The sequence below is a fragment of the Eschrichtius robustus genome, chromosome 16 (assembly GCF_028021215.1).
Source record: "Eschrichtius robustus isolate mEscRob2 chromosome 16, mEscRob2.pri, whole genome shotgun sequence".
In the NCBI taxonomy this organism is placed as follows: domain Eukaryota; kingdom Metazoa; phylum Chordata; class Mammalia; order Artiodactyla; family Eschrichtiidae; genus Eschrichtius; species Eschrichtius robustus.
In genome coordinates this window covers 72,497,701-72,512,176 of record NC_090839.1, presented here as the reverse complement: position 1 = coordinate 72,512,176, position 14,476 = coordinate 72,497,701, and the positions used below count along the sequence as shown (strand labels likewise).

Here is a 14,476-nt window from a genome sequence, read left to right as displayed (position 1 = left end):
TGCCTAACTTTCTTGAGTATATTAAGAGTATGTATTCATGATCTATATAAGGTAACTATTTGCACCATTACTTCTCTTTTAAAGATACCTTTTTATGCTATTACTGTAGTGGGTTTCACTAACTTCATTACTACCCTTTAATACATTTGAATAAAAGATTTAATTTTCTCTCCTATACTAATTCTGTTCTCACTGTCTCTAACCTCAAATGAGTTAATACTTTGCAAGCACATCATAGATAATAGATGGATTTTCACAAAGATATAATTTACTCAGGAACCCTGGGAAACATGTTATCTTGATTTTAAGAGGTAAGAAAACTGAGTAGATCTAAGTAACAGTAGAACAAACACTGAGTACGTACTTGACATAGTAGGTGTGAAAATGATTGCCGTGAGGCCCCCACACCTCAGAAGTGCACAGGTTAGTGATTTAATTTAAATACTGTGTTTTAAATTGAAAGGGTGTGTTCAGAGTTCGGCTATGGAAGCTCAAATGGGCAAGCACAACACGGGGTTCAAGAAAAGCTTCATGAAGAATGACAACTTAGCTGAGTCTTGCAAGGTGAGTAGGTCAGAGCAGAAGCGAAGGATATTCCAGGCAGCAAGGACAGTATGGTGTGAACTACAAACAACTCAGTGTTACCAGATGATTATGCCATGGGGAATAGACTCAGGAAGCTAGAAAGGTAGCCAGGGAGCTTGTGAGGCATGTTAACAAACCTGGACTTTATGCTGCAGGTGAAGGGGCTGTTGAAGGGTTTGAGCAGTGAGGCAATAAGGTCCCACTGTAGCCACAGTGAATAATGGATTTATGGAGGCCAAGAGTAGAGGCAGGGAGACGCCCAGAAGGGCCTGACCTGTGGCAGGGGCAGTGGGGATGAAATAGCTGAATCAGAGAGAGATTTAGGGGGAAAAAGAAACAAGCAGGAGGACTAAGTGAATGCATGATTAGGCAGCAGGTGAAGGAGTCTTCAGTTTCTGTCTTACTGGGGTGATGGTGTCAGCAGTTGAAATAAGGAACACACAACGGGGAGAGAACTGATCTGAGTGCTTATAGATCATCTGGCAATAGGCAATTGGATCTAGGACTGTGAAGCTCGGAGAAGAGGCCAGGCTGGATGCAGGTGGCAATTAAAACCTCTGGAGTGAATCAATTCTGAAAACTTGTATGTTTAAAGTCAAGAATGGGTCAAGGAGAGACCCCCAGAATCAATGTTTAAATGATGAACGGAGGAAATAGAGCCATGAAGAAGGCAGGAAAGGAATGGCCAGAGAAGTTGTGTCTATTGGACTTAAATTAAGATGCAGTGGTGAGGGGCTTCCCTGGTGGCGCAGTGGTTGAGAATCTGCCTGCCAATGCAGGGGACAAGGGTTCGAGCCCTGGTCTGGGAAGATCCCACGTGCCGCGGAGCAACTGGGCCCGTGAGCCACAACTACTGAGCCTGTGCATCTGGAGCCTGTGCTCCGCAACAAGAGAGGCCGCAACAGTGAGAGGCCCACGCACCGCGATGAAGAGTGGCCCCTGCTCGCTGCAACTGGAGAAAGCCCTCACAAGAAACGAAGGCCCAACACAGCCAAAAATAAATAAATAAATTTATTAAAAAAAAAAAAGATGCAGTGGTGAGGTTTATGAAAAGTTTTAGTGCTGTGGGTGGGAGGTCAAGTAAATCTAGATTTCAGTGGATTAAAGGGTGAATAGGACAAATTTACTTACTTACAAAACAGAAATAGAGTCATAGATGTAGAAAACAAACTTATGGTTACCAAGGGGGAAAGGAGGCGGGGAGGGATAAATTGGGAGATTAGGATTGACCTATACACACTGCTATATACAAAATAGATAACTAATGGGGGCCTACTGTATAGCACAGGGAACTCTACTCAATACCTTGTAATGACCTATTTGGGAAAAGAATCTAAAAAAGAGTGGATATATGTATGTATATAACTGATTCACTGCTGTACAGCAGAAACTAATACAACGTTGTAAACCAACTGTACTCCAATAAAAATTAATTTTAAAAAAGTGAATAGGAAGTGAGGAATTAAAGACCAAAAGAGTAGATTATTCCTTCAAGAAGGTTGACTATGAAAGGAAGGAGGAATGGTGATATTAAAGATATATCAAAGGCTACTGGAGGAGGTCTCTGACCTTGTTTTTAGGCTAGGAGAAACTTTGGCATGTTTATGGGCTCAAGGGAAAGAGCCAGAAGCAAAGGAGAGGTTGAAGATGTAGGGGAGAAGAGAGAACTGGTGGTACAAGGTCCCAGGGGGAACAGGAAGGGATGTGACAGTAGTGCAAATGTGCTGGGAGGAGGGAGGGATGACTGGTGGGCTGGTGGGGTGATGTGTGCAAGAAGCTGACATAGTTTATGCTTACGCATCCTTTGATGGGGGTGCTACTGAAAAGCACCAGTGCTCTCTCTTAAATCTTCCCCAGCTGCTAAGGACTTGATCTCAATCTTAATAATGAACCTTTTCCTCTACAGACCATCTAGGCTGACATTTTCTCTTTATGTGTTTGCTGAAGGGAAAAGTAGCTCTCCCAAAATATGTCATTTTAAAAGAGGTGATTTATTTTGTTTGACCAAAAGAATTAAATGTTATCCAGAAATACAGAGAGGTTATGGGAAGAGAGGGTCCCAAACATGGACTTGGTAGGCTATCAAGCTCTTCCTGAGTGCTCCTTCTTCTGAGACCATCATAGATCTGGCCCATGGGTCTGCCACAGAGCATGGCCAGGAAGGTGTAATCAGAGGCTGTTGTGTCACTGGTGACTTAAGCAGATCTTATCGGCCCTAATCCTTGGACTCCAGTCAGATTTTTGGCACCAGTTTTCTGCAGAAATGGAAGGCTGCTACTCGAGGTGGAGCTTGGCCATTTATTCACTGACCATTCCAAAGAGGTGATACAATTGCTCTTCCAATTGCTTAATAAGCAGTGAAGTGGTGGTGATTAAATCAGGCTGCAGCAGAAGCCTGGGGTGGACTGCTAGCATGGCCATGGAGACTCTGGTTGGCATCACCAACAGCAGGGTGATTCCGGGGGGTTTCTTTCCATCCCCCTGATTGATGAAAGTCTTGGCTCAAGTATCACCTCCAAAGAGAGGCCTTCAGAGACCACCCTGTCTAAAATGATACGCCTCCCATAGCTCTCATTACCCCCTTCCCTGTTTTATTGTCCATCATTGTACTTATCACTCCTTCCTGGAGGGTTTTTTTTTTCGTGGGGGTGGTAGGGGGTTGTATTTTTTTTGTTTGTTTATTGTACATTTTCCCACTAGAATGTAAAATCTGAAAATAGACTGCCAGTCTGGCTTGCTCACTGCTGTAGCCTCAACAACCAGCACATAACAGATTCTGGATATTTTAATGAATACATAAATAGAAATTACAACAGTAGGATCATAGTATGCATTCTATTTTAAATTAAAGGCACTACCTTTTATTTTACTTGAATTTAACAAAAGTGAAAAGAAACTGAAGTAAAACTAAAGGCATTGTTGAATTGTTCATCCAGGCAGTATTCAGAGTTTGGAGCCATTGTTCTATATGTTTGGATTTCACTGCTGAGAAATATGAATGAATTAGCACGCTTAAACTTTCTCCCACTTACCCATTTTTGTGAGCTATATTATTTATACATTGTCAAGTTTTAAAATATGTATATTGCTTTTATTGTAATTCCCACATTTATTAGTCTTAGTTATATATTTACATCAACTCATATTTTCACATTCTTATTTTATACTGAGTTTTGACCTATTAAATAATTTTAAAAATAATTTTAGGGCTTCCCTGGTGGCGCAGTGGTTGAGAATCTGCCTGCCAATGCAGGGGACCCGGGTTCGAGCCCTGGTCTGGGAAGATCCCACATGCCGCGGAGCGACTGGGCCCGTGAGCCACAACTACTGAGCCTGTGCGTCTGGAGCCTGTGCTCCGCAACAAGAGAGGCCGCGACAGTGAGAGGCCCGCGCACCGCGATGAAGAGTGGCCCCCACTTGCCGCAACTAGAGAAAGCCCTCGCACAGAAACGAAGACCCAACACAGCCATAAATAAATAAATAAATAAATAAAATAAAAAAATATATATATGAAGTATTGTCATAAAATTAATTAAAAAATAATTTTAATTTTGTTTTGGCCTATTAAATAAATTTAATTATTTAATAATTTTAATTTAAATTCTTCTATGGAAGAATCGCGGCATCAAAACTTTTCTTTTTTTTGGCGGTGCCCCCCAGCTTATGGAATTTAATTTACCGACCAGGGATCGAACCCCGGCCCTCGGCAGTGAAAGCGCGGAGCCCTAACCACTGGACCGCTAGGGAATTCCCGGCATCAAACCTTTTAAATAAATGTATTTCGGAACTTTCAGAGAATAAACAAAAATAAGTTCTTTTCTTGCGTCAGTGATGAGTGTTTAGGGAAAGACAACATCCTCGCCCTTTCAGCTCTGGCTCTAGCAGCCATTCGCCTCCGGACCTGGAGGACAGGACCGCGCGCGCCCTGAGGGCGCAGTGCAGCCAGGAGCCGCCAGGGGCCGCCACCGCGGGCGGCTCGCGACAGCGCCGCTCTATGCGTCGCCTGTGCGGAGGTCAAGAGGATACTGGACCGGAGGGCGCGGCGCAGTGCCTCCTGGGTCGGTGTAGCCATGGCGGCTCGTGTCCTTTGCGCCTGTGTCCGTCGACTGCCCGCCGCCTTCGCGCCGCTGCCCCGGCTTCCCACGCTGGCCGCGGCCCGGTCACTCTGCACTACCCTGTTCCCCGCGGGGGCCAGGGCGAGGCCTGGGGCTCCGCATCCGGCCTCGGTGCTCACGCAGGTGATTCGCGGTGACTTTGGGGGGACTTGCCTGGGGTCAGGCGTCGGGCCCGCTCGTGGTGGTGGGGACGGGCCAGGCACCGGGGCCGCAGCTACTGTGGCTGCTGTTGGCGGGGGTGACCCGGGGACGCCTGCTGGCTCTCCGTCCCACTGCCTAACGGTGCTTGGTTGATCCCTGCCGGGACCCGGGGGACCTAGTGATTACGGGCAACAGCACAGACCTTCCAGTCAAACACCCTTGGGTTCGAAAGCTGACACCGGAACTTTAGAAAAGCCTTGTAACCTCGCTGAGCCTCAATCTGAACCGTAAAAATGGGATACTAGTTTCTACCTTGTGGAGTTTCAGCGAGGTTTAGAGGAGATGATACAGGTAGAGTACCGAGGGCGGTGCTTGGTAAGCTCTCACAATACTGGTTGCCGTTAATCGTAGTGATAATGGTAAATACCGTGATAGCTTTCTAGGAAAAAAATAATGACAGGGTGCAGAGAGGAAGACACCCTGGCCTACAGCCTTCTTCACAGCAGTTCTCTCCTTGGATTTCTCCCTGTGGCACCTTTTGTCTGTTTCTCTTGGAAGGATAGGAAACAAGTAGTATCTAGTTTTTTTTTTATCTGATGAAACCTTTTTGAGACTGAAACTCTCCTTAGGTCAGTGATTCTCAACCGTGGCTGCACATTCAAGTCACCTGGGTAGCTTGAAAGAGAAAGAAAAATAAATCCCTCGTGGGCTGCACCCCTCCCCGTCTGATTTACTCCTCTGGGATGAGGCACTGACATGTGTTTAAGTTCCCCAGGTGATTCTGAAGCGCCCCAAGATTAAGAACTGTTGTCTTATAGTAGGATAGACTCCCAAGGTTAAGTTGAGAATTCCCTTTTCAAACTCCAGGACTTCATGTAATTGTGGTTTCAATCTTGACTAAGATATGAGAATAAAAACTAAGGATGCCCTGGCCAAATCAGTTAGAATCTCTAGAGGTGGGGCTTGGTCATCGGTTTTTAAAAGTTGCCAGTGATTCTTTTATGCAGCCAGTGTCAAGATTTACTGACAGTGTAGTGGATTCATTCAGGGGGCATTGTCTTATCGATGAATCAAAAGGTTAAAAGTGTCCCCTTGAAGTTGAGTTAAAAGAGCAGTGTGTATAGTTGCCGTTTTGTTCCTGAGACCGACTTCGGTGTTAGGCTAAGAGGCAAAGTGATATTCCTTATTCTTAGAGCACTGCCATTCAAACTTGATTGTGCATACTGATCACCTGTGTTAAAATACAGATTCTGGAAAGGGGCCTGAGAGTCTTCATTTCCACAGGGCTTCCAGAAGACCTTGCTGCTGCTGGTCCTTGGACCACGCCTTGAATAGCAGGGTGCTCGGAGATGTTCCACTGCCTCTGCTCGGTTTGCAGTTACAGCAGAGAAACCATTTTCTTTATATTTACAAAGTGGTTTTGACTGAGTGCTCCCGTTTAGCCACCTTATATCCTTTGCGGCTTGAAGTGGAGAGTAAATACTTGGTTCATTGTTGAGGGATACAGAGATGGATACAAAAGAAAGACATCAGTTCATGTCTTCATTGGACACGTGGCAGCTATATATGTTAACCTTGCCAGCTTATTCCCTGCTGTGCTTTCTTCCCTAGCTGTTCTGACACTACTTTCTCTTGGTTCATCTCTTTTTGTACCTAGTTGGGAACTTTCTACCAAATCCTTAAATGTTGGTGAGGTCCAGAGATCTCTTACCACACACTCTCCCTGGCCTGTCTCTTCACTTTCTGTTATTGCCTGTATGCCAGTCACCCCAAACCTCCCCCTCCAGCCCTTATTCATCTCGTCTGAACCTTCACTCGTCCTACCTATTCCGTTCTGTCACGTTTTCCCTCCTCAAATCCATCCATTATGCTCACCCCAGAGCAACTAGTTATTCATTTATATACTAACTGATTCCCCCAAAAAAGGAGCTAAGGCAGCTTTCCTGGGTCTAAAAATATAACAGTATAAAATAGAAGGTACGAAAAAAAGGATAGTGGCCTAAAATGGGGCCTTGAAGTCTTATACTTGACCCAGAACCCCAAATCTGAAGTGTCTGGCAGCCAGAGCACAGAGAATTTCCAGAGAGTTCTGTGGGGCCCAGCACCCAGATGAAGACAAAGCACCTGTGCAGGGAAAGCTCAGCTGTTGCTGGTACTGGAACCAGACTGACATGCATGATGGTGTTGGACTTGGGGCTGCGATCATGCATTCATTTTCCCCACATCATTCATTCCCCAGTAAGACAAACCTATTTTGTCTTACTCAAGGCTCTGCAGCCCCAGGCCCTGTCTCTTCAGCCTCAGGGCCCATATCGGTGTACCACCTTGCCCTTTAATCTCCAGCAACATGAACTGATTTCTTCCTACACATTACACTTTCATGCCTCGTTTCCTTTTCTTGGCCTGTCCTTCCCTCCTTGAAAAATCTGTCCCCATCCTTTTCCTGGCTAATTGCAAGTCTGGTGTCTCTACCTTCCTGGCCTCTCAAGGACTGATTGACAACTTTTGTTACTGAAGCAGCCTACAAATACCTTTGCCACATTTTTATTATAATTGATATGTTCTGTTTGTATTGGTCTTCTCCATTAGACCATAGGCTTCTCTGAGCATAGAGGTTATGTCTTATTTATCTTTGTGGATCCAGCCCACCACACAGTGCTTGGCACATAAGGTTAAGCTCAAAGGCTGCTGAGACAAGCAGGTAGTAGGTAAAGGCAAGACATTGCCACATGTGAGGACAGGTGTGTGTACAGTGCAGAAGCAAGAAGAGGGGCTTAATTACCCCCAGTCAGCATGGTCTTGAAGGCAGCAGTTTCTCAAGCAGTCGGGGCAGGATGTGATGGCATATGCGGAGGCCAGGAAGAGCCTGGCACTTACTTAGGGATGACCCTTAGGCGCCTGTGGAAGGGAGAGACCCGAGTTGAGGTGGGAAGACAGGTATATTGAAGGGCGCTGTATACCGCACTGAAGAATGTGGGTGTTCTCTGTCTAGGTCACAGGGAGTAAAGATTAAATGCAATTTGTTGAAGGAATGTTTGAGACCTTTCCTCCCAATCAGCTGGGCTGGGTGACCCAGTAAACATGATGATGAGGGAATGGGAAGAGTGGAGGTTGGCTCTGAGGTTTCTGGCTAGAGCCCCAGGTGGTAGAGACGGAATAGAGGTCTGCGAGCAGGTGTTTTGGAAACAGGTAAGGAATTTATTTCCAAACTGAGATTGAGATGTCTGTGCTATCTGGGTAGAGCTGTCCAGGGGGTAGTTTGCAGAGATGGTCTTCAAAGCCATCTAGGTTCCTCTGAGTTTCCCTTAGAGATGGACCCCATTGGAGGTAAGATGGACGTTAATAGTCAGGTTTACTTCTACTAGTCCACAGGGTAGTCATTCTTTCCCTGCAGACAGTACCTTCTCTGATGTCTGTGGGAGGTCATTTTGTCGCATGTAATTGTTAAGTGTAGATCTTGGGGGAGAATAATTAACACCAGAAGCAATGTTGGCTGTTGGGGACATTTTTCAGAAGTGCTTGTCCATTCTATATCTTTTTTTTGTTTTTGTTTGTTTTTAAATGGCTGAGATCCAGTAGAAGGGAGGCAGTAAGACCCTCCAGGAGGCCATTCTGGGAAACCTGGGGCAAGATACCTAACCTTTCTTTCTCAGTTTCCTCATCTGTAAAATGGGGTTATTATTAGCTCTAAAGGAGATGACATATGTAAAGTGCTTAGGGCGGTACTATGGCCTGACATAATGATAGAAAATCAATAAAGACACCGGAGCTGGGCAGTGGCATCGAGAGGGAAGGAGTCAGATCGAGTACTTCGGGTCTACACTACTGCCAAACTCTCAAACTGGCAGGTCGTTGTCATCCTGATCCTACTAGATAGCCCTAAATAGCAATTCCTAGGTGTGTGCCAGGCAGTGTTCTAAGCCCTTTATGTTTCATGATCTCATTCATGCCTCACAACAGTCCTGTGAACTTGGGTACTGTTGTTTATGCCCATCTTACAGATAAGGAAACAGGCATAGAAAGGTTAAATAACTTGCCCAAGGCCAAACAGCTAGTAACAAAGAGCTAGTGCCAGGGTACTTCTGTCATTCCGGAGTCTGAGTTCTCACCCGCTACACCTTCCTGCCTCCTGCTGAGCCCACTGCAGCCACCCTTTTAGACTGGCATATGGTCTCCAGGTGGAGTCCCCTTTGATCACAAGGTACCCACCTGGCCCCTGTAGGCACTTGCCAGTGCTGCTGGGGTCCTTGCTGACACCTAGTGGGCCGCTTGGGTAGCTGCGTGCAAGCGCGCCCTCACCAGCTTCTTCCTTTCCCTTGGGTGCCGTGCACATCAGCCTCCCCTGCCTCTCACCCTCTCCCAGCGATAATTCCACCTCATACCACCTCTCGCTATGCACACAGACGAGGCCTCTGTTAGATCTTTCCACCTCAGATTTCTTTTCTGTCATTACCAATATTAAGTCATGTCCTCTCCCCCTTTCTCTTTAGTCCTTTCTGCTTCTTTACTTTTATTTGTGGCTTGAAAGCCTCTTCTAGTCATTGTTGATAAGTAGGCTGGTGATGTTCCCAGAGCAGAGGTCTCCATAACCCATGCTGTAGTCGGAAGGGAAAGGAGACCATACATTTAGACAAAAAAGAACAAGTGCTCTAAAACTCTGAAAGTACCCAGAAATACTCTTTAGAATATTCGTAAAACTCTTCATCTAATCTCTTTGGCTTGCTGATTAAACCTGATTTCAATACCTGATTTTTTTTTTTTTTTTTTAAGCAAGATAAATGTTTCTGAAACAGATGTATACTGATTCGGTTCATTTGGCAGTGTTTTTTATTATGATTTTTCATAGACCTTTGTGACTCTGGAGGACCTTAACCCCAACAGGCAAACCCACTTTCTGTGGGTTTCTATGCCCTAAGAACTCCAAACTGCAGACTTAAAAATCAACTTTAGAAGGAGAACAAACCAGTTCAGATTAGGGACTTCTGCAGTGAGAACTGCCAGACGGCTGTCTCATTTTCTCCTCTTGTGCACCGTACCTCCCACGGCCTTAAGTCCACTGATCTGTGACTTGGAGCCCCTTCCGCATTTGGTGAAGGGATCCAGTCAGGACCCTAGCACCTAGCTGAATACCCAGTAGGCTAATATCAGAGAGATTTGAGATACTACTCCGTCATGGCAAAGACCAGAATGGCTCATTATTTAGTTGGTGGCAACAAGGCAAGCCCACTTGGAAGGAAAATAGATTGGAATGTATGCCTATCAGGCTCCATCATCCTCTTCTTTGGGTTGGTACTGGCTTCATTTGTCTTGGCCAAAGTCAGTGTAATTACTGCTGGGGCCAAATTAGACCCGTCCACTGTATGGTTCTCAGTGTGAGCTGCCTTTCAGTTCACGCTGACAACTCTTGGCGTGAGTTATTTTGACTTGGGTATTAAAGGTGGCAGTGCCTTACAGAGGCAGTGGGCTGCTTGAGATGCCATGAGAAGCCTTAGGCTCTTCTGCAGGCCCTAGATGATTTTAGTGGCAGTGTTACTGAGCGGAACAAATGTCCAAAGCCTGATGGCTGAACAGAGGAAAGGGGGCCAGTCCTGGCTCTGAGGGGAAAGGAGATCCATTTTTATGCTCTTGAACTGCTAGGGCTTCTGACACTACCCAGCATGAGGCCTCGGTGTGTCCGAATGGCCACAGTTAGAATCAGATGAGGTGGGTTTGCTAACCCCATGAAAGCTTTGTGAAAGACATCTGTAGGCCAGTGCCTTTATTTAGAGGCATTTCAGGCTCAACCACAGTGCTTCCCTCCTCCCTTGGTCTAGGTTCCAGGTGGAGTTACACCGCTGTGCCGCCAGTATAGTGACGCACCCCCTTTGACATTAGAGGGAATCAAGGACCGTGTTCTTTACGTCTTGAAACTCTATGACAAGATTGACCCAGAAAAGGTAATTGATGTGGTTTAAATGTTTTTTCTTTAAATGAGTATTTAGTCACATGGTACAAAATCCAAAGGGTTTAAAGGACATTCAGTAAAAAGTCACCCCAGGCACCCAGTTCTCCTTCTGGGAGGTGCCTGACTTCTTGAGTATTTTTCCAGAGATTCTCAATGCACATGGAAGGGCATATATATATATATATATATATACACACAAGTACATGTATGTATATTGTATGTACTATGTGATCTGTATCTCCCAACCTTTTAAAAAAAACACAACTGGTAGTACACTGTAAATACTGTTGTGCACCTTGCTTTTTTAACTTAACTCTTCTTGGAGTTTTTCTCACAGGGCTTCCTTAAAACATTCCCTCTTTAATAACAGAATCTGTGGTGTGGGTAGGGTAGTTTGTTTTTGGTGTGGTTTTTGAAGAATTCTTCCTGGTGATCCTGAGGTCTAAATTAAAGACAGGGTGATCGTAGACACTGTGTGCTATTCTTGAGGGAGCAGAAGGTCACTCGTAAGGTGTGGTGTCTTAGTGGTCAGTAAGGCAGCAGGAAAAACCAGACTCTCACATGTCATTCAGAACAGTGATCAGAGATCATCATAAAGTATATAAAGTGAGTTCATCATTAGCTTTATATATATTGCTAACCATTTCAAAATAAGGTAGAGTAAGTTAACATATAAAGCACACCAAGTGTGGGTTGGCACACGTTAAATGTATAATGTTAGTTATGGCTCTTTATGTTTAAAATATGGCCTCTTTATATTAAAAAATCTTCTGTATAATGATTGATATTTCACCATTCAGTTGTCTTGAGAAACAAACGCTCTCACAGACTGAATTTTGCGTTTGGTGTTTCTTTTCTTGCAGCTCTCAGTAAATTCCCATTTTATGAAAGACCTGGGCTTAGACAGTTTGGACCAAGTGGAGATTATCATGGCCATGGAAGACGAATTTGGTAACACACACGGGCTGAGTCTTGGACCTGCCTGTTGTGGCTCTTGATTTCAGTGGATTAAATGCAGAGGAATGCTGGGAGCCTGATTGGGGTTTGCAACAGTCGTGCCCACCCCTCCCCGACTCCTGCTTACTGTCGGGGGGAAGTGATTATTAGAGACAGTGCACTTGTTTGGAGAGCACTTACTGCAGGTCCGCAGAGTGCCCGGTGTAATACCAAGGGCTGAGCGACCAGAAGAGGCCTGGGGGAGTGTGGCACGGAGATTCTTGAGGTGGGGCTCCAAGATGAGGGCATAGCCTCACCTGTGGAGAAGCTGATGACACCTTGGGGCACCGTCTCCCTCCTCCCCCAGCCCCCCGATGAGCTAGGCCTAAATGTCTAGAGAAGTGCTGGGTGTGCCAAGGATAGGGCGTGTGCGTGCACAGACTCATACGCGCATGCACGCTTTGGTTTCCTGCAGTGCCTCCCATGCACACTCCAACTTATCCTTGTCTGGGACGGTTAGTTGTGCAAATGAGACCTTTACAAGGTTCCACGGCTCATTTTGGGGGTGAATTGCCTGAGTGGAAGCCAGGGGACTTCTGTGCCTTCCTACAGAGCAGAACTTAATTACAGTTCCTCAGAGAGTATGCTAACTAGAGGGATGGTATCGGTTAGGGCTACGGGGTTTCTTTCGGGGGTAGTGAAAATGTTCTAGAATTAGATGATGGTGATGGTGCACAACCTGGTGCATATACTAAAAACCATTGAATTTTGCACTTTAAATGGGGGAATTTTCTAATAGGTGAATTATATCTAAAAAAAATGTTGCCTGGAAACGTAACAGGCTCACCACTTAAATGGGATTCAGGGTTGCTGGAAATTTTTGATGTACTTCTGGGTATTGCTGAAGTGTTAGATACTTTCAGTTCTGAAGGACTGGCATTTTCTACACTCACGCATTGTTGCACATTTTACTTTCAGGGTTTGAAATTCCTGATATAGATGCGGAGAAGTTAATGTGCCCACAAGAAATTGTAGATTACATTGCAGATAAGAAGGATGTATATGAATAAAATATCAGGTAAATAACTTGATTTATGGAATTATGTTCTCCCATAGAATTAATCTCTCTGTGGTTCTTCAATAAAGACAGACTTGGGAAGAAATGGAAAAATGGAAGTGCTTGACAGATTTTCACTGGTTATAAAATGCAGGCACCTTCTGGTTATCTGCCACTCCAAGGAGGCCAGCCCTAGTGATCATCTTTCTCCTCCAGAGGTGTTGACAGCAGTTCACTCCTGGACAGGACTCTCTGACTGATTGTCAGCCCTCCTCGTAAAAGCAGCCTTGTACAAAAAACTGTGCGAGGCAACACAGAAGCAGAGACCTCTGCCTCCCTCGGTTACCCACCCAAGGGTAACTGTCCAGGAAGCTGAGATGGCCTGGCTCCTAATTAGGCAGGAGAGGCCTCTTGGGTAAGAGGATGGACTCTAGCGTCAGACACCTGAGTTTATTCTCAGCTCTGCAACATTCTATAAGCCTGTGGTCTTGGGCAGGCTGTGTAGCCTCTGTAAGCCTCAGTTTCCTCATATGTAAAATGGGGATAATGATAGGACCTACCTGGGGCTTCTGTGAAGGTAAAATTGAATAGTGTATGGAAATCACTTAATACAGTGCTTGATGTAAAGAAGCCTCGTGATAAATATTAGCTATTGTTCTTTAGGCTGTAGAATAATCAAGTGATCAGACTTTTAAAATAAAACATTTTATTAGAGTCTATAACTTTAGTTACCCTGGATTTAGCACCTCAGAGATTATCACTTAAGGTCAGTAGCACCAGAGAGAAACACTGAACTTGTCTTTTGCCAGACCCCTTTTCTTCACTGAGAGAAGACTCAGAAGATGCTGGCGAGTGTCTGGAAGTGAGAACGCATCTCGGCATCATTGCTGACTTTGACAAGAGTAATTCTGTGTAGACTTGTACTTAAATTGTCTTAAGTGTTTTTGCCTGTTGAAAATAAATCTATAAAACCAACATTTTTCTGTCTTCAGTTTTTTCATTTTGTCTCTAAGGTGCTTTCTTTATATTGACATTGCTTAGCATTTTTAGAGATTTGTCTAATTTGTCATTGGTATTCATGCATATCAAAAATATGACTTTTCCAGCAGGGTACTTGAAACAAGTTGGTCTCCCATCACCTTCAGCATGAGGAATGAATTAGTGATAAAAAACATTTTGCCTCAAAAATGCCTCAAATATATTTGTGCCTCCATTAGTTTACTGATTATTCCATGTATCAGCTGACACCAGTGTGTGGGACTAATTTTTCGTCTCTGTCCTAAGGATCCATTTCTGAATTAATGGAATTTAGTAATTTTGGAGGATAAAAGGTTCTCTTTCCTCCTAGAAGATTACTTTGACATTGTGTCTTTGTCATATACCAGTAAGTATTAACTTGTGCTCCTTTTATTCCTAGCACTGCGTTAGGTCTTTGGAATTAATGTAGGCAACTGCCTAACTCTTGATGAGATTTAACTTGAGAGACCTATCATAAAATACTTCTCTACTTTTCCCGAAACTTCTAGTTTGTAGGAGGGAGGAGACCAAGGTCTTGTAGTTAAGTAGGAAGTAGCGTTACAGAGGTGGAGGGACTGGCTGAGTGACCCTCAGCTGGCAGAGAATCTTCATGGCTGAGGGGTGACATGGCAAGATTCTGCAGTCTGGTCTGGGGTTCAGGCCACACTCCCACCTGCTTCT

General features: G+C 44.8%; 1 protein-coding gene across 1 annotated transcript; it reads left to right on the top strand.

Annotated features, from left to right (window-relative positions):
* The first annotated feature begins 4,604 nt into the window (after positions 1–4,604).
* On the top strand, positions 4,605–13,753 carry NDUFAB1 (NADH:ubiquinone oxidoreductase subunit AB1). Its single transcript, XM_068524417.1, has 5 exons — positions 4,605–4,823; positions 10,655–10,777; positions 11,649–11,736; positions 12,700–12,799; positions 13,588–13,753. Exons 1-4 carry the CDS (start codon positions 4,656–4,658, stop codon positions 12,789–12,791), a joined length of 471 nt encoding a protein of 156 aa, XP_068380518.1. The 5' UTR covers positions 4,605–4,655; the 3' UTR covers positions 12,792–12,799; positions 13,588–13,753.
* Positions 13,754–14,476: the final 723 nt, after the last annotated feature.